The sequence below is a fragment of the Sander vitreus genome, chromosome 12, assembly GCF_031162955.1.
Source record: "Sander vitreus isolate 19-12246 chromosome 12, sanVit1, whole genome shotgun sequence".
Lineage (NCBI taxonomy): Eukaryota > Metazoa > Chordata > Actinopteri > Perciformes > Percidae > Sander > Sander vitreus.
In genome coordinates, this window is record NC_135866.1 from 15212200 (window position 1) to 15235382 (window position 23183).

The window sequence follows — 23183 nt, forward strand, 5'->3', positions numbered from 1 at the left end:
AGATCTTCCAGAACCGCCCACAGCTGATCGGGTGCCTTGTCTTTCCTCAGGTGGCGGTGGCAGGGATACTTCCCCTTTGTCAGAGACTTTAACAGGAGCTCAATGCAGCGGTGAAGGATGGGCTTGGGGGCGGGAATGCATTCAATCCACACTCTGCACAGTGTCTTTCGAGGCCAAAGATAATGCTGGGTTTACTCATTATCTCCATTATAAATGGGCTATTAAAGACAGGCCATGTCAAAGTCAGGGGCTTAGATATAAATCACACTGACAGCTCTTTTCCCACAGTTGAACTTGTGGTTACGCTGGTAGATTTCAACTGATAACTACAGTTAATTTGCAATATTTCTATCACTTAAAAATGTAAAATATAATCCAAAACACTGCTTGAGACTCACTGATATGTTCCCATGTGTGGTCTAAATCAGCAATAGCCGGACAAATTTCACAGTCAAACTCAAGCCCAATGTTTAGACATATGTGGCTGATTGAGAGAAATGAGTGCATGAAAGCCCCCATAAGGACTAATGGAGGCTCTGATTGGCTCGCGTGGTGGTTTACGGCCACCATCGCACTGACTGCGCCCTAATATAACCATTGGAGAGGAGGTGAGAAGAACTGCACACAACTTGATTGAAACAACTGCTGACTGTGTCTGTGGTAATGAACTGGAACACCAGTCACACGGCTCAGTGAAGCAAGAAACCTGGGCCAGTAAAGGGAGATGTTGATACTGTGAATATGTATGACAACAGAAACTTAACCAGGGTTTATTGTAATCATTAATTGCTAATATTATTTTGTGTTTTAAGTGGGTGTTTTCTGTTAAAAGTCACACAAAAACCCTATTTCTAGACAATGATACATTCGCGTTGCTCTTAATCTCGTCTCAAAAGCAACTTGAACTCTTCATCAATCAAATCAGTTAATCGGAGGGCAAAAAATGCCAAAGTGTCATGGTAAATGGTGAGTGCATCTTTCCTGCCATCAAGTAGATGTGAGTTTACTCAAACCTACTATTTACCTGACAAATTCTTGCTGACTTTACTTGCCATTAATTAGTCGGCAGGAAAACGGACACAGGAGCCTTAGTTCGTACTACTGTAACTGTACATGTGTGAGGCCACAGTAGTTGATTCAAATACTGTGTGAGATTAGTGTTAGAAACATGGAACTGCAGTCTGAGCAAATTTGGCAATCTGACAGCTGGTTGTGTTTACGATTCAAAGTGTGTGACATAAATTCTTGAAATGGTTGAAGATTTAAAATGTAATAGTTGATATTGGATTATAAATCCTTTATATAGAGTCAAAATATAACACATTATAGGTGATTTGATTAGTCTTGAAGTAAGTTAGGCCTTTTTACTCAGATGTTGAGATGTTTTAACATTAATGCGACACATGCCTAACTTCACTTACATGCAGTGTGATCACTCTCGAGCCCCTTAGTTATTAATTGGAAATGAGCATTCCATTCTATTTAGCAAAGTCATGATAAGGTACAAGCCCTGATCCTTTAATGACACAGAATCCCTTACATCTGCCAGTGCCTGTTGATTTGTGATGCATTTCCGTTTATTTATTTTGACCAGATGAGCCCCTGGTATTTATAACGGGAGTAAAAGCCCAGTGTGGGGTCAATCCCAGGCAAGGCTATGAAGACAAAATGCTCAAGCTGACCTGACATTCTTGTCCCCATTTAGCTGGGGAAGGATTTTCTTGTCTCCTGAATTGACCCCCAATAAAAAAAAAAAGTCAACAAGAGACTGAGAACTGAGCTTGAGTGTGAAAGCGAAAGTTTGATTTTAAAATACACCCCTCCCCTCTTTCTAGAAAAAAATGAAAACTTCACCTGACACGGTGTCAGTGTCTTGGTGTGCTGGGGGGGGTCACGCGTGGCAGGGCACCATGGCTGTGTGGCAGCGGGGAAATGCTGGGTCTTCCTCTTTGTTTCCACCTACAGCTCCGCAGGCCTCCAAGAGCATCTGTCACCACAGGGGGTCAGCAGGGCCAAGATGAATGAGCCCCTGGTGGATTCCCTCCCTCCTTGGCAAATGGCACAGGACATTGGAGCATAGGGGACTAGGGGGAGGGTCTGTGTGTGTGTGTGTTTGTTTGCATGTGAGTGAGAGAGGGCGAGAGAGAGAGAGAGGGAGGATTTCTGCTGTTCTGAGCGAAAGAGTGGGATTCCCATTTCTCTCTATAGAGTATCATGACAAAGGTGAATTGAGACATACCAGAGAAGAGTGAAACTCCATATCCTGCCTGGATATCAACACATTCTTTCAACAAGGATTTATTTATCTAAAATGGACTGTATCTGAAAAAAAAGCTGCCTTCACATTTGGGATTTACTGCATTTGATTTGGATTTTAAGGGCTCATCCACTGGCCCAGTAGTCATGGAAGGTACAGGAGAAGCTTTTTTTTTTTTTTAACTGCTTGCTGTGTGTCACATGTGGCCCTGATGTAACATTAATGAGACAGGCTTTTAGCACCTATTTTAGAGAGCATGAAGAGATGTTTGCCTTTTCTCTTCTTACACCATCCCCCTTTCTCTCATGTCTGATGGGCAGTGTCTTTTCACCACAGCTTTTCTAATGTAAACAATGTGCTGACCTCTTTCCCGCATTTCAGCTATTGGTATGAACCTTAAATGTTAATGCATAACAATGAGGTGAAAACTATTTATATATTAATCAGATTTTCCTTAACATTTTATTTACAGTTATTTTCATGATTGACCTAAAAAGATTTTTTTTTGTCAATTTTTACTTTTAATTTAAGTAAATCTAGAACAACTAATTTTTAGTTACCTGCTGTTTCATTGTCTAATTAAAATGTGCTATTTCAGTAGTTTAAAATATGCTATTCTAAACAATAGCCAAATAAGTGTCAAGTTTAACTGTATGGACAGTATCAACATCTTCCGACCTCTATTCCTCAAATATTTATGTGGAAAGTAAAAAAAAACAGTAGAAGGATTTCTTATTAATTTAGAAATGTATTGGCTTTGACTTGAGGGATCTGCTGAATAAGAGTTAAGAGGGGAAATACATTTAATTCTGCCTTCTCCCTCTATAAACACTAATGTAATTATGCGGTTGAGGGAGAAACAAAAGAGGGACTGGCGAAAAGGTAAAGGGAGGGTTAAAAGTAAGATCAGCTCAATTTAGATACAGTTAGATATCTAAACAAAAAAAAAAGATTAAGGATAAATGTTACGAACTGTCTGTGGCGACATTTGTGGGAAAAATTACATGCGGCGCACAGTTAGTGGCGCGTTTTCCATCACACAGCAGTGATTGGTGTGCCAGAAAGTGTAGGCGGAGCTAACGCAACAGACTCACTCTTCCACATACGTGTGTGTGTGTGTGTGTGTGTGTGCGTGTGCGCGTGCGCGCGCGTGTGTGTGTGTGTGTGTGCGTGCGTGTGTGAAGCGGCGTGCTATTTTTTGTGGTCTCTGCTAGCGTTGTAAACGGCATGGCCGAACAAACAAAGAGAAGAGGGATGACTGCAGACGATGAAACAAACAAGTGAAAGTGAGAGCCAAAAACACACCTGCAATTACCGATTATCGCCATATAGACGCCAAATAGAACCAAAATCTTTGAGATAGTGACTTTAAGTAAGGGTCACCTTACCAAAGCCAAAATTCTGACCATTTGCACTTAACAAAGCATATCAACTACAGAAAAATGTAAGAATGTGAGCATTCATTCACGATTAATTAAGTTGTCTTACTGCCATAAGTTATATTTGAAGAATGTTCATACCTCAAATTTAACATAAGCAGTGATCAAAATCTATTCTCATCTGCAGCATTCACAAAAATGCTTCATTTCCTTCAGTAATTGCAAATAAACCAAAGTCCTTTTTGACTAAAATAGACTATGTACAGAGAAAACATTAGGCTCACTTTTTTAATTACTGTCTTCAATCCAAAATAAGCAAACATACCAGAACAGATAGCACAGATGGGGGTTGACTGGTTATGCAATTGCATGGTTGCATTTGTACAAATATATAAATAAATATACATTTTTGCACTGTGTATATTACACAGCCATATGACAGTATGATTTACATATGCTGGGTGTGTATGCACATGCAGTCGCACTTGCATTACAAAGTGTTTGTTAGAACTGTGTGTGTTAAACCATTGCCTTGCTCTAAGTAAGAAACTAAACCAGCGTGTCGACCTGAACATTCCCTCAAATGTCATTACTGGAAAAACAGATCCTTATTAAGCACCTCGGGCTGGGCCTGTGTGGGTGTCTAGATTTACGGCTTCTTCGTCGTCATCTCGGAGCCATCTGCGTCTCCTTCTGTGTCGTATACCGTTTACAGCTAGATAAGCATAAAAATATTTCAAGACCCTGGGTAATTAGCAGAGTGTGAGATATTTGTGGGAACACCTAATGGAGGTTAAAGCCTGAACTTGTGTTATGATATTTACTACCAGAATAGTGAATTTCACATGATCAATGCTACATTGAATTCTGATACAATTTTCTTCTATCTTTAAAGCGATTCAGTTACCCACCTTGATTAGCTGTATCAAGCTGGCTAATAATTTACAAAATAAGTAGCATTGGGGTCAGTAAATGCAAGTTGAACCAGCTTGTTGTACATTTGTTTTTTGAAGGACTTAGACCCCAGACCAACCTCCCTCTTATAGAAAAGCCACACAGTCAGAAGTGATGACAGGGTAGATTGTGACAGTGTTTTGAAATGAACTTTGCTTATGTTATATTAGAGCCTGAGTGGCTAAACAATACTTTGTCAAAGATCCAAGGTAACTGGCAGTCCATTCAGACTAGAGTGATTGTTTTAGTGAGTGCAGCTACATATGTCATGGTTTGAGCCCCTGGTAATGTCCGAGTGGCCATAAGTGCACCCATTCATTTTGTGAATAGGCATGTTCGTTGGACCGTGGTGACCTGTACCAGACTTTCTGTAGCATAAATGTTTCAGAAAATTGTTACGTTCTTTTTAGCTTACCATACAGTGGCAAATTACCTGAACATTGTTTTTTTTATTTTTTCAGAAAAATAATTTTATTACAATATTTTTTCAACTGTTTGTCAAAAACATTTATCAAAAAATCCTTTCGACTATTTTCCAGAATAAATTGGAATTTTCTTGAGATATACTGCAGCGATCTTTCTTTACTTGTCAATTTACATCATGTTTGGAGAGTGTCTTATCAAGAAATGTGTGTCACGTTGTCTCAATGAGGCTGAGTTCTTGAAAATTCCTGTAATGGGAAAATGCAGTGGGAATAAGTAGAATTTGACTATCTAGCTTCTGATATTTTTCACGTTTTGAGGTAAAATAAGACTTGAAAACTTAATCGGACGCTAACTGATCTGTTACGATGAATGTATTTTGGATTTTAGCCTTAAATTTGTTCCCAAAAAAATTGGTTCCGGGAACCCTGTTTGTTGAGTTTTTAATAAATTGAGATTAACTGAATAATAGTATAATATTGGCTACTTAGAGAAAACATAACCCCAGTAGGCTACAGTGTATCTTTTGGGATATATAAAATGTTTCATTTGTGCTTAATTGTATCAGTGACCGTGATCTCCCTGCTCTCCCCCAGGTCTCGAAGCACTGAGTAAAAAATGTCTTTGCTGAAAGTTTCCATTGAGTGGTAGTAATCCAGCATGTAGCAGAGGTGAACAAGTCCCTTCACGCCTGGGAACAATCCGACAACGTAAGTCACCTTGTTTTTAATGCACTGTTCATCTGTTAGAAATTAATTTCAGTGTCTGTGTTCTCATATTTTCTCTGTCTTGGTTCTCTCAAATCCACTGAGTGAAGATTAGACCTTACTTTGACCTGGGGTCACATTCATGCAATCTGTTGATGCCACCCAGCAGCTGAGGAATGGCCTTGACTGACCATCTGACCCACAGAGAGGCAGTTTTAAAGTCACCACTCTGTGACATGAACGCCCCTTTTTAAGCCATTAGTCTTTGAACACTAACCTGCATCTCCCCAGTGGAGTCCACGCATTATGTTTGACCATCCATCAAGCGGACAGCAGCTGCTGACTCACCTGCCACTTCAACTGACCTTAGCAACCACCTGAATCACACCCCAAAACATCCGTTAAGCGACCTCTGCAACAGTCACGCTTTGTTTTTAGTTGCGCAGGTGATAAAAGGTAATTCTCTGTGTTCACCTCCGGCCTGCATGAGGTTAATGACAAATCTGTCCGCTGAGGCTTGAGGGTCAGCCAGCCAAAGAGACCTCCAGAGCCTTCTTTTGACTTCACATTCGAACAGGCAACGGCTGCTTAAAAAACGCCCTCAGGCACTCATTTCTTTTTTTTCTTTTTTTTCACCCCATCTGTCTTTGTTTTCTCTGTGCAGCCACCTTCCTCCATCAGTTAAGCAAGACATACTGTAGCTTCATTCTGTTAAGCTGCTTATCTCTTTGACAGCACAGTCAGGCACTGTTAATCTTGTCTTTTGTCTGGGTTGGTCAGATTCCTCCCCAGCAAGGTTGCTAAAGGTAAACACAGGTTCTGGAACTTGTCCAGGCATGGGTAAAATGAGACTTGAGAGTGTTGGTCTGGCTAAAAGACACTGTGTATCAAGTAAATATGGATTCACTGACTGACATATTCAGTGTGTGGTACAGATGAATAGAACAACTTCACATAGAAGTCATTGATTTCATTGCTCGGAAAGAGAACTGTATATCGTTGGGGCTTTGGACTGTTGGTCGTATAAAACAGTACTTTGGAAGACCTCACCTTGGGGTCTTAAATGGACATTTTTCAGTAATTTTGACACTTCTAGGAGTATACACTATATCAGATAATCAGATGAATCAATAATAATAAAAAAATGTTTGTTGCTGCCCTAATGGATTGTAAAAAGTAACTGTAATTAATTAATCTACTAATCTAATGCCTATGTTAAGTGTGAAATGGCTTAAATGAAGAGTTTGTTTAAGTGTTTTATGTCATGTTTTTGTGCACATCAACAAAATGAATATTTTTTTTTTAAAGAGCTGCTTCATACCAACACATGCACATAAACATCTACAATCCAAGGCTATTGTTGGGTTGAAAAAACACAGTTCTGAAAGGCAAGGTTAGTTAAATCATTACTAAACTCAGAGATCAAATTTAGCTCACTTATACAGGTACAACACATAACCTTGACATGAATGTGCTGCACAGATTCTTTGTAAGGCCTGAATGAGGAGTTTGAGCTTTTCTCAAACAGCTGAAGTCTTCAACCTGGGCCTCCACTTGGCTGCTCTAGTGTTGATAAGCCACAACACTAGTCTGCACCAGTCAGTAGTCCAAGGACAAATGTGGAAGGCACTTCAGGCTAAACTCATGTCAGGAAAGCTGCCAAAACTCTCATTATTTTCTTTTTCAACACACAGTTTAAACGCTCTTGATTACTGGCTTGGTATTAAAAACAGATTGAGTGAAATGTTATGGCAAACTGAAAAGTGGGAGTATTGACTAGGAAGTTCCACTCTCTAATGAAAGGACACCACAATGTAGCATAGCCATGGGTCAGTGCTGCTATTTCACCACATTTGGAGTGCTTTCTGTCGCTCCTTCTGTCTCTTTCTTGTGCTCTCTTCTTTGATACTATGCTTAGCCCTATGTCCAGCTGCCACCTGCCACCAGAGAGCAAGCCAACCTCAGGCCCACGCAGCCGTCCCTGGCAGATGTCCCAGAGTGGACACTGGGGTGGAGGGGCACGGGGGCAGAACAGGCAGAGTGACACAACAGACAGAAGGAGAAAGAGCCAAAAAAGGCCATTGGCCTTGGCCATTATGTTTGGTAAACCAGACACATTTATCTCAGGGCTGATAATACCAGCGAACAAAGCATACAGTGCACCTGCATATAGGGCTGCAACTAAAGATTACTTTCACCATTGATTAATTTGATGATTATTTTCTTGATTGACTGATTAATAATTTGGTCTATAAAATGTCAGACAGAATAATTCCCACGATAAAAACCCAATGGAGATACACTGACGTAACCCTCGGAAAGATACTGCTGTGTTCATTTAAAAACATGAATGCATTTGTGTGAGACGCCTGCTGCTGGTTTGCCACAGAGATTGCTAGTCTTATATAAGAAACTAATCGAAAGAGATAAAGAGTGCCATGACTGCATCTTTGCTCATCATCCTGCTTCTCTTTGCTCTCACAGATAATGGGGAATTCATACGCCGGGCAACTAAAATCTGCTCGATTTGAAGAGGCTCTCCACAACTCTATTGAGGCATCACTGCGCTCTAGCAGTGGAGATCCACAGCCCATCTTCACACAGCTCTACCTTGAGCCGGAGCTGTTTCCTGGTAACTTGGAAGGTAGGAAACGCACATGCTGTCATGTCGACATTACTTATGATTTCCTTGTCATGCACCTCTGGTCAACATTTGAAAATACATGCGTACATACATACATATGAAAGTGCCAATTTTTCCACCCTAAGTACTGACACGTTCTCAATATTGAGATAATGAGTCAAAGATGTCATATTGTTGTTTTCAACAGGTTTCTTTATGTTATGGGTCTGTATTTCCTAATCATTTCTTAGGAAGAAATATGTTATTTTGTACTAATTATAAACCTTCTAAGAACAGCACCATTTTAATACACATAAATATCATTTAATTTATTATTAGTACTTTATTTTTCTTTTATGTTTAATTGTATGCCTACCTTTACCTTACCGTTCAGCTGACCTGCTGTGCATTGAATAAAAGACTTTCTAGGTCACTGTTCCCTAATTCACTATAATTTCCTAGAATTAGTATCTTTCCAGAAAACTTACTAGAAAATGATTAGGAATTTGCCTGTAAAATACAGTGTTACCCATAATTCTAATCCAGCTGTAGTGAAATAATCAGATTTAAAATGTCCATCAGACATGAAGTCAAAAGCCGACCTCCATTGTGGGGAGCCACCAGGCCAGGAGCTTATGAACAGCCACTCTTCCAATGATCTGGTGGAGCTGGAGGACGATGATGACTCAGACAGCAGCAGCCCTCCACTTCCCTACCTACAGACCCCTGCTCCAGATGACTGCTGCACATTGGATGGTAACCCAAAAGGCCTTGATTTGGACTGTAAAAACTTAACACATTAATATTGAAGCACAAAAACCTTTACCTAGGATGAAATACAAAAAAATAAGCTTGTTGTTATAGATGATAGAAATATATAGAAGACATGATTTCTATGTCTTTGTTTTAATCACTTAATATATAAACTGTCCAATCGACCCTAAAGTCCTTCTTTTTTTCTTCAAGTGTCACATCTGTCTCATCCTCTCTTCTCAGGGTTCTGTCAGGCCGGCAAGGACCTCCGCCTGGTCTCCATAGCAACGGAGCCCATCGAAGTCCCAGCAGGCTTCGAGCTGGTCGGTGCAAAGTCCCCCAGCTTGCCCAAGCACATCCTGGTGTGTGCTGTGGACCGCCGCTTTTTGCCTGACGAGAATGGGAAAAATGCACTTTTAGGTCAGTTTGTTCCCCTGGTCTGAGGTCAGAGTAAAGGAGACAGATAGCTATCAGCATCACTTTACATTCCTGTTAGAATAATTACGCTCTGTTGTTAGCCTTTGCTGGTGAAACACCAGTCTGAACTGTGTATATTTGTACTGTAAATATTGTTTGCAAAATAATACAATAATTCCATTTTTGTGACATTACTTTCAGGCTTTTCAGGAAACTGTGTGGGCTGTGGGGAAAAGGGTTTCAGATACTTCACTGAGTTTTCAAACCACATCAACCTGAAGTTATCCACCCAGCCCAAGAAGCAGAAGCACTTAAAATACTACCTGGTGAAGAATTCTCAGGGTGCTCTGTGCAAAGGACCCCTCATCTGCTGGAAAGGTAAAATCCCCATTCAGCATTTATGTTACATTTCAGTCTTGCAGTGCTCTGATTTATTCTCTGACAATGTGCTGTTACGTACTGTTTGTCACAGTTTTTGTCATTCCTCTCTGTCCCTTCTCAGACTGTAAAACCCGCCAGTTCTCTAGCAGTGCATCAACGTCCAAACCCAGCTCGTCGTCCTCTCTCAGCAGCAAAGAAAATGGAGGTGCCAGTGGACACAGCTCCTCTCCCTTCTCCCTCTCAGGTGAGAGTGCATGCAGCGCAGATAACATGTATTGCAAGATTTAGCGAGTCCCTTTAGGCGTACATGGATTAACTTCTCTGCAGGATGATTATACTAACATTTAAACAGTTGGTTGACTAAAAAGTTACGTAGAATTGTTGTATACGTGTCAATACGTGTATTGCTGCGTGCATTCTCCTTCAAATGACAAACCAAAATGTATATATTTCATCAAAAAGAGTTATTGCGTTAGTTCGTTTATGCTGATAGGTTTATGTTGTTGCAATAGAAACTGATGGTGGTGGCTGAGCCCTGAAATTTTGGACTACTACACTGCATTCTGCTGTATATGAGTGAGTTTGTGATAAAGCGGAGGCTTTGTTGGTTGTGTTTCATCTCATTTTGTTGTTATGACACTTTGGTGTATATTCCGGTAGCATACTGATAGTAAATAACCTTTTCAGTATATTTTTTATTATTGGTATTGTTATGAGCAGTGGTTGTTGCAGTGTCTGATATAAGTTGCCTGTTTCATATCTCAATATTCTTAGGCCAAAAAGGAAATGTTATTCATTTGAGTAGCATACTTCTTTACAGAACACAATTGCATTCTGTCACTGTTTGCCATATAAGGTCATGCAAAAAAAAAAAGTAAATGTAACAACAGTGTAATGAAATAAATTAAGGCCTGAATCATTTCAGGTAAACCAACAGCTAAGTGACTGTGTGACAGATTCTGAATTTCTTTGAAGAGATGTTTCTTCTCTGACCTCTCACAACAAGAGCGACTGTTCCCTCTTTGATTGAAAAAAAGCTCCCGGGCTTATGGTATTGATTTGTTCTGAACCTGGAAGCTGCCTGTCAGCAGAGATCTCACACATTAATGTGTTCGAAAACTGAACTGTGGGGGTCGTTGTTGGCGTAACCCTTGCCTGATATCTCCTGACTGCAACCTTCAGGTACATTCTGCTCCCAAATAGGTCGCTGGCTCTTAGCAAGCCAAGAGGTTGAACATTGTAACATGTACCTTTCCACCTCTGCTCCAAATGAATGTGTATCCTGGAATGATTAATGAAAAGGAGAGCTATGATTTGTTTGTATTGTGCAGTGGACATTGGATACAGACACAGAAGCGTCTGCTAGCGTTTGATTAGTAGAATAAAGGCCAAAGGTAACCAAATGACCAATCAGCATAACAGTGGGTGTTAAGGTTGCAGGGTGTATATGTATTTTAATGATACATTTATCATCTTGTTTTTACCTCCAGATTCTCCAGACACCAGAACAATGCAAGTATCCTCAATCTTTTTCGGGAGTCAGGACCTCGGCAGAGACTGCAGTTTCCCCAAACCTCTTTCATCCCCATCTGGAAACAAGACTCTACCAATAGGTGAAGCTCCTTTTTTAGTACACCCTCTGCATTATGCTTTGCTATGCTTTATCGATGATACAAGAGACGCACACAATAACATAAATCACATCGTTTTTTGGTCACACTCCCACAATACTAGTTGCATCCAGGCTTTGACAGTGACATTTGCAAGGACTTAGATGCTGATAAGCCTTTGCCTTCATGTGAGTCACTTAAATGGCCTTCCAATTATGCTGGAAAGGGTTGCTTAGCTACGTGGTTCAGCATAAGGCAGATGATGCCGTGGCTGACCATGGAGACCAGATTAACCTCTGCTATGGCCTGCTTAGACACACACACACACACGCACACGTAACATGTACACACAAACCGATCCATGAGTGTGCACTTGTATTTACACATCAATCAATACTGAAGGAAGGAATGCTGTAATGACTTTTTAAGGCTTTGCTATCTAGTAGCTCCTTTACAAGGTTGTGATATTGACAAGCAAAGGCTACACACACACCAATCAATGTTTTAGTGTATTGCAAACACAGTGAATATGAGGTTGCAAAATGTCCAATCCCATCACTGGCAATACATATGTACGTAATTTATAGGAAATCAATAAGTCACCTTTAGTACTGACTCATTTTTATGTATTGCTCAGCAGATAGTTACAGTTGTGAAAACATTTTATATTTATATCTCAACAACTATTGGATGGATTGCCATGATATTGTTTTTACAGAAAAGCATAGTGCGAAGAGGATGAATCCTAATTACGTTGCTGATCTAATGACTTTTCCTTTTCGCGCCATCACTAGCTCCAAATTAAAAACTTTGGTTTATGACTACAACCTGCAAAATGAATTACAATTCCCATCAGCCTAAATTGTGCTTTGTGTTTTGTACTAATTAGCGAATGTTAGCATGCTAACACTCTACACTAAGATTGTGACCATGGTAAACATCATACCTGCTAAACATCAGCATATTAGCGTTGTCACTGTGTGCATGTTGGCATGCGGAAGTTAGCATTTAGTTTAAAGCTCTGCTGTGCCTACGTATAGCATCACAGAGCTGCTAGTATGGCTGTGGACTCTAAGTCTTGTTTCCACAACCATTAAATCTCAATATAGTAAAATATAAAGAGCATTAACTATTTGTTAATGTTCTGAATGTTGAGTACAGAACCTTTTAACTATCTCTAGCGTATTACCGGTAATGTGTGTATTTATCTGCATGCATGTTTGTCTCTAGTGCCCACAGCTCTGAGGGTGAATGGGCCGACAAATAGCCTGGGTGTTGATGGGCGTCCTCCCTTACTGAGCCCCTCCGTGGTCTCTTTAGGGCCACCAGGTCAGGGGTATCGCAATGCTGACTTAGGAGACAGTCCTGGTAAGTTCTTCCTTTCTGAAGAGTAAATAAATAATAAAAGTTTAGTAAAGTAAAACGTTTTTAGTAGTAAATAAAGTCACATATCTTAAAAAGCTATATGCTAAACATTCATTATAATTATTGTTGTTCTCTGTGTCTGTTTTGGATGTTCAGTATCCACTGCCATGAACTCGGGTCCTCCAAAGAAGCGCCACCGAAGCTGGCATCCCAACTCGTTGGTAGCTGTCCCACCAACAGCCGTCCCTGTGCCAGCCATCCGGCCGATAGTTTGTTCTCCAGGTCAGTTCCTGAACCCAATCAGGACGGCTCTCTATGAGCTGTGATGTATTTTACGCGAGTCAGCGTGAGATGCAATAAGAATGCGTGTGCAGACATGTGTTTTCTGTGTCATTAGGAGCAGAAGCTCTTTTCTCCTTCTGGGTTGGGGCTGAGTATGCCACATCCCTGATGTTCTCTGGTTGTTAGGGATGATTCACTCAGTATCTCCATGGAGATAGAGCTGGAGAGTTTGTTGCACAATTGGTTAGAAAAAAAATAGCATGATTGACGAAGATTTCTTCCACATCATGTATTTGTGGTTATTATGTAAGAGCATCATTTCAGATAAATTTTCCTGATTTTTTTTTATTTTTTATTTCATTTATAATATTGATGTGATCACAGTACAACAGCCACACATATTACTGCAGTGTTTTATGACTTAAATAGTAGTAAACACTAATATGTTCAAACTTAACCTATGTCACAATTTAGCTGTAGGTGATTAATCCTAGTATTGACATGTATTATTTTATTACCCTCCAGTATTAGGAGTGTCCTCTCCTCAGCCACCAGTAGCAGGAGTCCTTCAGCCCCAACCTGTCAGCGCTGGAGAGACTGTCATCGTCCCCGACAGCCTGCTCAACTCTTCAGGAGTTCGCCCTGTCATCCTCATCGGTACAAGCTTTATTTTAATGAACTGCTCCATCCTATTACTGCAAATTAAATATCATCCTGCAGGGCATAGAAAAACAATGTTTATGAATGTCAGAAACACTGAATCAGAGGCTGTTTTACCACTAAGTAGAATAAAGTGAATTTCAAAATGTCAATTATCCTGGTGGTGATTATCAGGGAGCCAACCAATAAAGTCTTTTCAGAAAGGCATGAGTAGTTAACTTTTTCAAATGACAAATGGCCATCTGATTTTTATTACTTAGCCATTTCCTATCCAGCATCTCGCAGCTAGCTGCCTTTTGTACCTGTTTTGAAATATGAAGTGTCTAAATATCAAGCTTATACTCATAACTGTTTAACTGTACTTTCAAATTTTGAAAGTTTTTCAATTTAGCAGAACAAATATTGAAGTTGTTGTTACTTGTTGTCCCATATTTCTGGCTGCTATATGTTTTGTCTAATGGTAACTTTTCTTTTCAGGGCATGGCACTTTACCTTATTTTTATGGGAATGTTGGGGACATAGTGGTGAGCCCCCTCCTGGTCAGCTGCTATAATAACAGCCAGTTGACAGAGAAAACCCTGGAGACGTTGGGCCTCAACAGCAGCCAGCTTCTCTGTGTGGAGACAATGATTCTGCTCACTTTACAGTATCTTGCACGTTTAGGTAAGCAGCAAACTCACACGCACAAAGCAGCGTCGCTGTCACTAGTGTTTTTTTTTTTTTTTGTGTATGTTTGCAGTTATCAAACATACAGTGTAGTGGGACGGCTGACCGGGAGGTGCTGGTGTCTTACTTAAACAGAAACATGGCTGACAAAACAAATATCTAACTTTGTTATACATATTAATACATGTAAGCTTCTATATCAGTGGTTTTGACTTTTCATATTTGAATTGTTTTTGTAGGCTCGGTGCAGATTCCTCTGAGGGAGGAGCTGGAGCAGATTGTTTTGAAGGCCATGCTGTGCTGTCCTAGGGGTCCTGCCATCTCCCCGTCCCAGCTGCCCTGGTTAGCTCGGCTGGAATCCAGCGTCTCAGGGGGCAGTGTCCAAGTCATGGTTACCCATAACTCTTTGGGAGAAGGCATCTCTGAGTCACTTCGGTCTCTCAGTGAGGGTCCTCACAACCAGAAGTGCCTGCCAACCTATGTTGTCATTATATGTGCCTCTAAAATGAGTGGCAGCGAGTTCTGTGTGCTAGTTTTGGGTGAGTGTTGCCACCTAGTTGAAACCTATTTAACTTGGTTGCGACCTTATTACTTTGACCAATCTGGGCACAATATGTATGTTAAAGTTATGATCTAATCTTATCTTATGTGTTGGACACAGGAAAGTACCAAGCAAGGGCCTTAGCTGAGGGGATGCTTACAACCAATGAGTTTCTGAAGGAAATCAGTTACGAACTCATCACAGGGAAAGTCAGCATCTTGGCATCTCACTTCAAATCCACGTCACTAGGTGAGTGCATATTAGGAGATTTTAAAGTCTTCATTTGGAAGAAACAAGATGAACTGAATATTTCCCACAGCATTTTATGATTACATTTATATGAAAGAAAACATTACACTTAAAGGAACACGGCGACTTATTGGGATTTTAGCTTATTCACCGTAACCCCCAGAGTTAGACAAGTCGATACATACCCTTCTCATCTCTGTGCGTTCTGTAACGCTGTCTGACGCCCCCAGCATTAGCTTAGCCTAGCACAGATCATGCAGGTAACCGGTTCCAACTAGCCGACTGCTCCAAATAAGTGACAAAATAACGCAAACGTGTTCCTATTTACATGTTGTGATTTGTATAGTCACAGGGTTTACAAATAATAAGGTCACATGAGACACAGCCATATTCGGCAGTCGGCTAGTTGGAACCAGTTACCTGCATGATCTGTGCTAGGCTAAGCTAATGCTGGGGGCGTCAGACAGCGTTACAGCACGCACGGAGATGAGAAGGGTATGTATCGACTTGTCTAACTCTGGGGGTTACGGTGAATAAGCTAAAGTCCCAATAAGTCGGCGTGTTCCCTTAAAGCCAATGCTCTATAATGACTAGAAGTGTAAATCTTCACTGGTCTCACGATTCAGTTTGATTACGATTATCCTGTCAATGATTCGATACGATTCGACCTTCCGATTGGATCACGATGCATCATGATGCGCCACCTCCTCAAATTTATTATATATTGCTTCACATGGTTTTCATCAACAAATTCAAGCAGACAGATGTATATGAACTCCCATTTTTTTTGCATCTGCTCTTAAAAGGCACTTCCCAAATGTAGCGGAGTCTGAACACAGCAGACAACAGACAAGAGGCAAAAACAAAAAAAAGCAGCAAAAGAAAAATGAACAAGCAATAGCAGGCAATAATCGATTATGGTATGTCACTGCATCGATGCAGAATCACCCACGTCCGCATCGCAATGCATCGATGCAATGATTCATTTGAACACTCCTAACATTGACTGTGGCTGTTTTTTAGTCGTCATCCACTAACTAAATTAATCACAAGACAAGTTTGACACTGTGATGTTGTCCGAATAACAAGGACTAAACTAGAACATGGTGTCATGAATCAGTTTAACTTGATGCGTATGATAACTGCATTTCTGTATATACAACGACTGGATCGTATGAAAGACGTGATTTGTGTTGTAGCAGCTGGTATGCCTGGCTCTGTGTCTTTGTGTGACCATGGTGACTGGTTGTTTTTAGGGGACAATTTGGACAAGCAACTTGTGCGATACCAGCGCAGGCGGAAGGGACAGGTCATCCAGCCCTTCCAGAGCGATGTCACTTACCACATCCACTCCCAGGAGGCTGCCAGCATGTCACCACCTTCAGATAGAGGTTAGCCTGCTCTCTATCTCACTCGTACTCACTCACTGAACTGCTTGGCTCACCAGCCAAAACAATCAATATACAGTGGGGCAAAAAAGTATTTAGTCAGCCACCAATTGTGCAAGTTATCCCACTTAAAAAGATGAGAGAGGCCTGTAATTTTCATCATAGGTACACTTCAACTATGAGAGACAAAATGAGAAAAAAAATCCAGTAAATCACATTTTTAATTAATTTATTTGCAAATTCCTCAGGAAAATAAGTATTTGGTCACCTACAAACAAGCAAGATTTCTGGCTCTCACAGACCTGTAACTTCTTCTTTAAGAGGCTCCTCTGTCCTCCACTCGTTACCTGTATTAATGGCACCTGTTTGAACTTGTTATCAGTATAAAAGACACCTGTCCAGAACCTCAAACAGTCACACTCCAAACTCCACTATGGCCAAGACCAAAGAGCTGTCAAAGGACACCAGAAACTAAATTGTAGATCTGCAATAGGTAAGCAGCTTAAGAACATATAAGCACATATAAGAAAATGGAAGACATACAAGACCACTAATAATCTCCCTCGATCTGGGGCTCCACGCAAGCTCTCACCCCGTGGGGTCAAAATGATCACAAGAACGGTGAGCAAAAATCCCAGAACCACACGGGGGGACCTAGTGAATGACCTGCAGAGAGCTGGAACCAAAGTAACAAAGGCTACCATCAGTAACACACTACGCCGCCAGGGACTCAAATCCTGCAGTGTCAGACGTGTCCCACTGCTTAAGCCAGTACCTGTCCAGGCCCGTTTGGAGTTTGCTAGAGAGCATTTGGATGATCCAGAAGAGGATTGGGAGAATGTCATATGGTCAGATGAAACCAAAATAGAACATTTTGGTAAAAACTCAACTCGTCGTGTTTGGAGGGGAAAGAATGCTGAGTTGCATCCAAAGAACACCATACCTACTGTGAAGCATGGGGGTGGAAACATCATGCTTTGGGGCTGTTTTTCTGCAAAGGGACCAGGACGACTGATCCGTGTAAAGGAAAGAATGAATGGGGCCATGTATCGTGAAATTTTGAGTGAAAACCTCCTTCCATCAGCAAGGGCATTGAAGATGAAACGTGGCTGGGTCTTTCAGCATGACAATAATCCCAAACACACCGCCCGGGCAACGAAGGAGTGGCTTCGTAAGAAGCATTTCAAGGTCCTGGAGTGGCCTAGCCAGTCTCCAGATCTCAACCCCATAGAAAATCTTTGGAGGGAGTTGAAAGTCCGTGTTGCCCAGCGACAGCCCCAAAACATCACTGCTCTAGAGGAGATCTGCATGGAGGAATGGGCCAAAATACCAGCAACAGTGTGTGAAAACCTTGTGAAGACTTACAGAAAACGTTTGACCTCTGTCATTGCCAACAAAGGGTATATAGTTGAAGTGTACCTATGATGAAAATTACAGGCCTCTCTCATCTTTTTAAGTGGGAGAACTTGCACAATCGGTGGCTGACTAAATACTTTTTTGCCCCACTGTATTCCACATAGACTCATGTTCATATTACGGTTGTTCTGCAGCAAATGAAATGTTTGACATTAGTAGCAATATTCTCCACATTTTCAAATGTCTGTTTTACTTAAGGTAAAACAACGTAATTATTATTTTGTTGAACATTATATTATACTATATTGACATACTCTCCTTCTGCATTTTCCTGTAGCAGAGCTGTTATGTAAGGTCTTCCAGATCTATCCGACGCAGCTGAGCGTGGCTCGGAGTCTCCTCTCTCAAGTCTGCTCCATCGCGGACTCAGGAACCCAGAACCTTGACTTGGGGCGTTTTTGTAAAGTGGACTTTCTTGTTCTGGTCCCTCCATCTCACATTCTGGTACACCAGACAGCACAGCGCATCCGACAATCAGGTCTGTGTCCAGAAGCAAAGTCATAAATAACAACATCATAAAGATTCAAGGATGACTTTTTCACCTACTTAGATCTTGAAACTTTCAAAACTTTCCATGCCAGAGACTTACTGTTCTAGCAATGGTTTTTCAACAACAAGATCTATTAAACATTAGGGGTTTGTTTGTTTCGCTCAGGAGTTCTTGTCGACCTGGGAATCGAGGACGTCTGCACAGCCCACCAGAAATCAGACAAGTACGTGGTGCGTCTAGATGGTGAAGTTCACGCCAAGATGGAAGCCTTCATGAGGAAAGTCAAGCAGAACCCCTACACCCTGTTTGTCCTCATTCACGACAACTCTCACGTCGACCTCACAAGGTAAGATGACTCAGCTGACATTTTTTTGCTCTGTTGATAATCTAAAGCTGTGTGAAACATGCTGTTGTTATGGCTGCAAATCTAGCCTTTTCATACACTGATTAAAGTGGAGAGAGGAGAACAGCTGCAAGCAAGTGAAAACACACACAACACCAAGTATCTATAACCTTGTATTTTGTTCCAATGTAGATCATTTGAGATCTATGTTTGTTTGTTTGTTATTATCTTTAGACATATGTGGTTCAAATTGATCCACATTGTTTGCTGGATTTGGTGTTGATGCAGTTTGACATTTTTAGGCATTTTATTTTTCTGTTCAGATATGGTTGCTACTGCTGCCAGCCTCCAATATCTTATTCCAAGCAAACTGCTGTTGTCACATACATTGTATTGAAACATAACAGACATCACTACTTTTTGGGAATGACACACTGTTAGCAAAGCAAATATTAAAACCCTCACTAACCAAGTCCCCAATGGACTTGTTATTTGCGTCCATGTTTAATGTTATTAACAGCTATGGTATGATTTGAACTGGAATCTAGACTACCCCTCACATGTTTTAAACACTTTGCCCTACGTCTTCTCCAGTGCTCTGTCAGGCTCTGTGTGCCACGGCGAGCTGCAGGGTTTGGCTGACCGGGTGGTGAACTGCCAGGAAGTCCTGGATGCCATGAACCTCCTGGTCCTGCAGGTCAGCTGCTTCCCGCACACACTGCAGACCCGCCAGTCCCGCATCAGCATCCACAACGAAGTTCACTGGCCCTCCAACGAAAGTCTGGTCAGTATTATTTTAACATCCCAAATGTCCTCTGTAAGTCGTTATTAATGGCTGTCTAATACTTTATTCTTGTAAAGAGGCATAGTTCAGTGAATATTGAACAGGGATATTTTAACATCGAATCTATTTCATGTCTGAATTTTGTTAAATTTCAACATTATGGCAGCATGCAGAGGCCAGTTTGTAACAGCTGTGGTTTAGCTACTCCACCTGGTGGACTTAAAGTGCATTTGCACTAACAGAAGAGGCAACTCGATGATGACTTTTGAGATAATAAATGAGATATCTTTTTTGAGTAATTTTTGCTTTAATTTGACAGTTGTAGAGGCAGACAGGAAACATGGGGAGAACCATTAGGCTACTGGGGCGCCCCAAGATATAATGTTTATTTTTTTATTTTTAACATATTTCTGCTCATGATACACTATACCTGTATGGTGCTATTCAAATATTTGTTCTGGTTTCAGGTCATTATGTGTTTTGTTCTAATTCTGTTAACACTTATTTCATAAACGGGGTTTAGGTCCGTCCTAATTATATTTAAGCTTGTACCGTTTTATTATTTAAATGCATGAATAGAATTCAGAGTCTCAGACCACAGGGGTGTTATGGTCATGCTGTGCTAGTTATTCTCATTATTATATTGAGCTGAATTTACAGTAGCACATAATATTGAAGTATCGTTTGGATGACATTATTTAGAGCAGTGGTTCCCAAACTGAGACAGGTCAAACAGGAGAAAAAAGAGCTCCACAAAACTAGATTGATTTTTTTAGACATTCCTTGAATAATTTCATGTGAATTACTGCATAATATTAGCCTGACAAGCCAGACCCACATCAAGATGTTGGGTCTGGGAACTCCATTGACAGGGCTCAATCTGAGGGGCGGGATAAACGGTTGTCTTTCAAATTCCCTCTGCACACAATAGGATAGAGCTACAACCAGCAAATTAAATTTGCTGCCGCTAGGGTGCGTCTAGATTTCTAGGCTAGCATAATATTCAGGCAGCGTAAAAAACATTACTCAAATCATTACTTTTTGTTCCATAGACATATGCAACTGCTGATGATAGTTGGCGGGTAGACATTACCACATTTTAAGGGGATACATATGAAAAAAGCTGGGAACTGCTCATTCAAGAGGGCAATATAATATAATAATGAAGTGAAAGCACTCACTGAGTTTTCAGCTCAAGCATAATGCAATGAGACGAGACTGTGCTTTTCAACACTAAATTTGGTGAAGTATAGTTATTGTGTAAATTGGAAAACAAATCTAAAAGTATTGACATTTAAAACAGAATGCCATGTTCTTACTATATTATAATTTTCATCCAGCAGGGGGAGCAGTCTCCTAATGAGTTGCTCTACTTTGGCCTGAGGGACTACAGCAGCTCCCTGCAGTGGGGCGTGGCTAGCCCCATTCTGCGTTGTGATGATGCCTTTGAGAAGATGGTCCACACACTGCTGGAAAGGTGATTATGGTGTTACTGATAATTGTGAGACATATTGTCAATCAAAATCTTACAGATGTGTATTTTCAAATGGCATTTACTGGCAGTGAGTAGGTTAAGAAACACAAACCTGTCTGCTGTAATTTTGCCTGTTGATAAAGTGCATCGTATTCAGCTATAAAGCTCAAACTAACAAATTCCCTATTTGTGTCCCAGACATCCGCACCTTCACAGCATGGTGATCCGCAGCTACCTGCTGATTCAGCAGTACACTGAGGCTATGATGGCCCTGACCTCTTCCCCGTCGCTTAGAGACCACATAACCCCAGAGACCCTGGCCATGGTGGAGGACCTGATCAACGCACCAAGCAGAGAGGGCTCCCAGGGCCGTGGCCACATGCTGTTGGTTCGAGTCCCCTCACTACAGCTGGCAATGCTGGCCCGGGAACGACTAGAGGATGTTAGGGACAAACTGGGCCTCCAGTTGTGCTTTGCCGTGCTGCTGGGAAGCCCGGCCTCGGAACTCAACCTGCACAGAAACTTCACCAGCCGCCTCAAGGTAAGAATGCCATGCAACCAGAGTCACATGAGTCTTTTCATTGTGTTATTTTACCAAACGTTTTAAATATTTATATAAAGTGACTGTGGTTTATTCAAGCAAGATGTGTTAAGGAAATCCGATCCATGAGTGCAACATTCAAGTTCATTAATGTTTGATTAGGTATCAGGATTTGAATGAAATTCGCTTTTACGGTGAAGTCTGAAGTGATTATCTGGGAGTTGACTTAATTCTCAGAATTCACTTGTCTCTTTTTCTCAGTTTTTTGACATTGCAAATGATCTCAAACCTCATTAAAATCACCAAATATCTCCACTGAAACCCCACAAGTGAATGTGTTTAGACTATTCTTCGTTTGACACATTCACATTTGAAATAATATGGGACCTGTGAGCTAGACTACTAGCTTAAAAAAATATATTTTTGTTGAATTAAATTTGTCCTGCGTCAGCATTATTGGTCTAGTTCTAAATGATGCATAAATAACTCAACAATAAACATTATGTAATAATTGTGTCATGCTGTAGGCCTGGAGAGGCTGTGAGAATGGAGACTGGGTACCGCACACTTATGAGGATCTGGAAGGGCTGCCCTGCATCGTCATCCTTACAGGAAAGGACCCTCTTGGAGAAACCTTTCCCAGGTAAGCTCCCCCATCACTTAAAAATAATAAAATGTGATCATCAGTCATGGAAAGTATAGTACGTTGCCTTTAAGCTCATCTATAATTCCTCTTGGTGTGCAGTTACCGTGACTTTTTTTTTGTACCCTCCAAGTGTTATTTTACACGTCTACATTCACACTGTGTGGGTTGTCTTCTCTACAAGAGAGGCCCAATTACGTTTGTTCCTGCACCCAGTGTGCCAGTTCTGGGTTGTGTATCTCTTTGTGTCAGCATCGGTAAACCATCTGAGATTTATAGCATAAGCATTAAATCTTAATTAAAACTTAATGCTTGAGTGATTTAATCCAATTTTCAATATAATTTGGGTAATTCGATTTTGTACAATTTACAAATAAATAGATTTTGGCCTAAAATGTTTTTTTTTTCAAAATTAAAGACATGTAGATGAGAACATAGAAATAGGCAACAATCCTTCTATGCAACAATCTTTCACACTTTTACCCTTCTAGGTCTCTGAAATACTGCGACCTGCGTCTGATAGACTCCAGCTACCTGAGTCGTACAGCCCTGGAGCAGGAGGTGGGGCTGGCCTGCACCTATGTGTCCATGGGCGTGGTCCAGGAGCCCAAAAATGCCATGGCCCCTCGGGAATCCGAAGGAGAAAAGGCCACCACCAGCTTGAATGATGGAGAAGAGCTGGAAAGGCCTCAGAGCAACGGCAGCGCTGCAACCAGAACCTCTGGTGAGCCCCTGACCTCACTGAGATACTGAGTCTTAGGATTCAAGATGCAAACACCAGACGTTGACTTTAAGTAATAGCTTCAAAATTAGCTTTATTTGTATTTATCCTCGTAC

At 41.0% G+C, this 23183-nt stretch overlaps 1 protein-coding gene across 1 annotated transcript in view; it reads left to right on the forward strand.

Annotated features, from left to right (window-relative positions):
* The window catches only part of greb1l (GREB1 like retinoic acid receptor coactivator), a 47023-nt gene that overhangs the window by 15558 nt on the left and 8282 nt on the right, over positions 1-23183 (forward strand). Inside the window, exons 2-22 of the mRNA XM_078264562.1 lie at positions 5610-5723; positions 8205-8364; positions 8926-9099; positions 9340-9516; positions 9715-9891; positions 10016-10138; positions 11385-11507; positions 12735-12872; positions 13026-13151; positions 13677-13808; positions 14289-14474; positions 14717-15016; positions 15139-15267; positions 16524-16658; positions 18349-18549; positions 18727-18907; positions 19499-19688; positions 21029-21165; positions 21361-21703; positions 22231-22346; positions 22838-23070. Coding sequence (XP_078120688.1) covers positions 8208-8364; positions 8926-9099; positions 9340-9516; positions 9715-9891; positions 10016-10138; positions 11385-11507; positions 12735-12872; positions 13026-13151; positions 13677-13808; positions 14289-14474; positions 14717-15016; positions 15139-15267; positions 16524-16658; positions 18349-18549; positions 18727-18907; positions 19499-19688; positions 21029-21165; positions 21361-21703; positions 22231-22346; positions 22838-23070 — 3478 coding nt within the window. The 5' untranslated portion in view covers positions 5610-5723; positions 8205-8207. The remainder of the gene's footprint in view (positions 1-5609; positions 5724-8204; positions 8365-8925; positions 9100-9339; positions 9517-9714; positions 9892-10015; positions 10139-11384; positions 11508-12734; positions 12873-13025; positions 13152-13676; positions 13809-14288; positions 14475-14716; positions 15017-15138; positions 15268-16523; positions 16659-18348; positions 18550-18726; positions 18908-19498; positions 19689-21028; positions 21166-21360; positions 21704-22230; positions 22347-22837; positions 23071-23183) is intronic.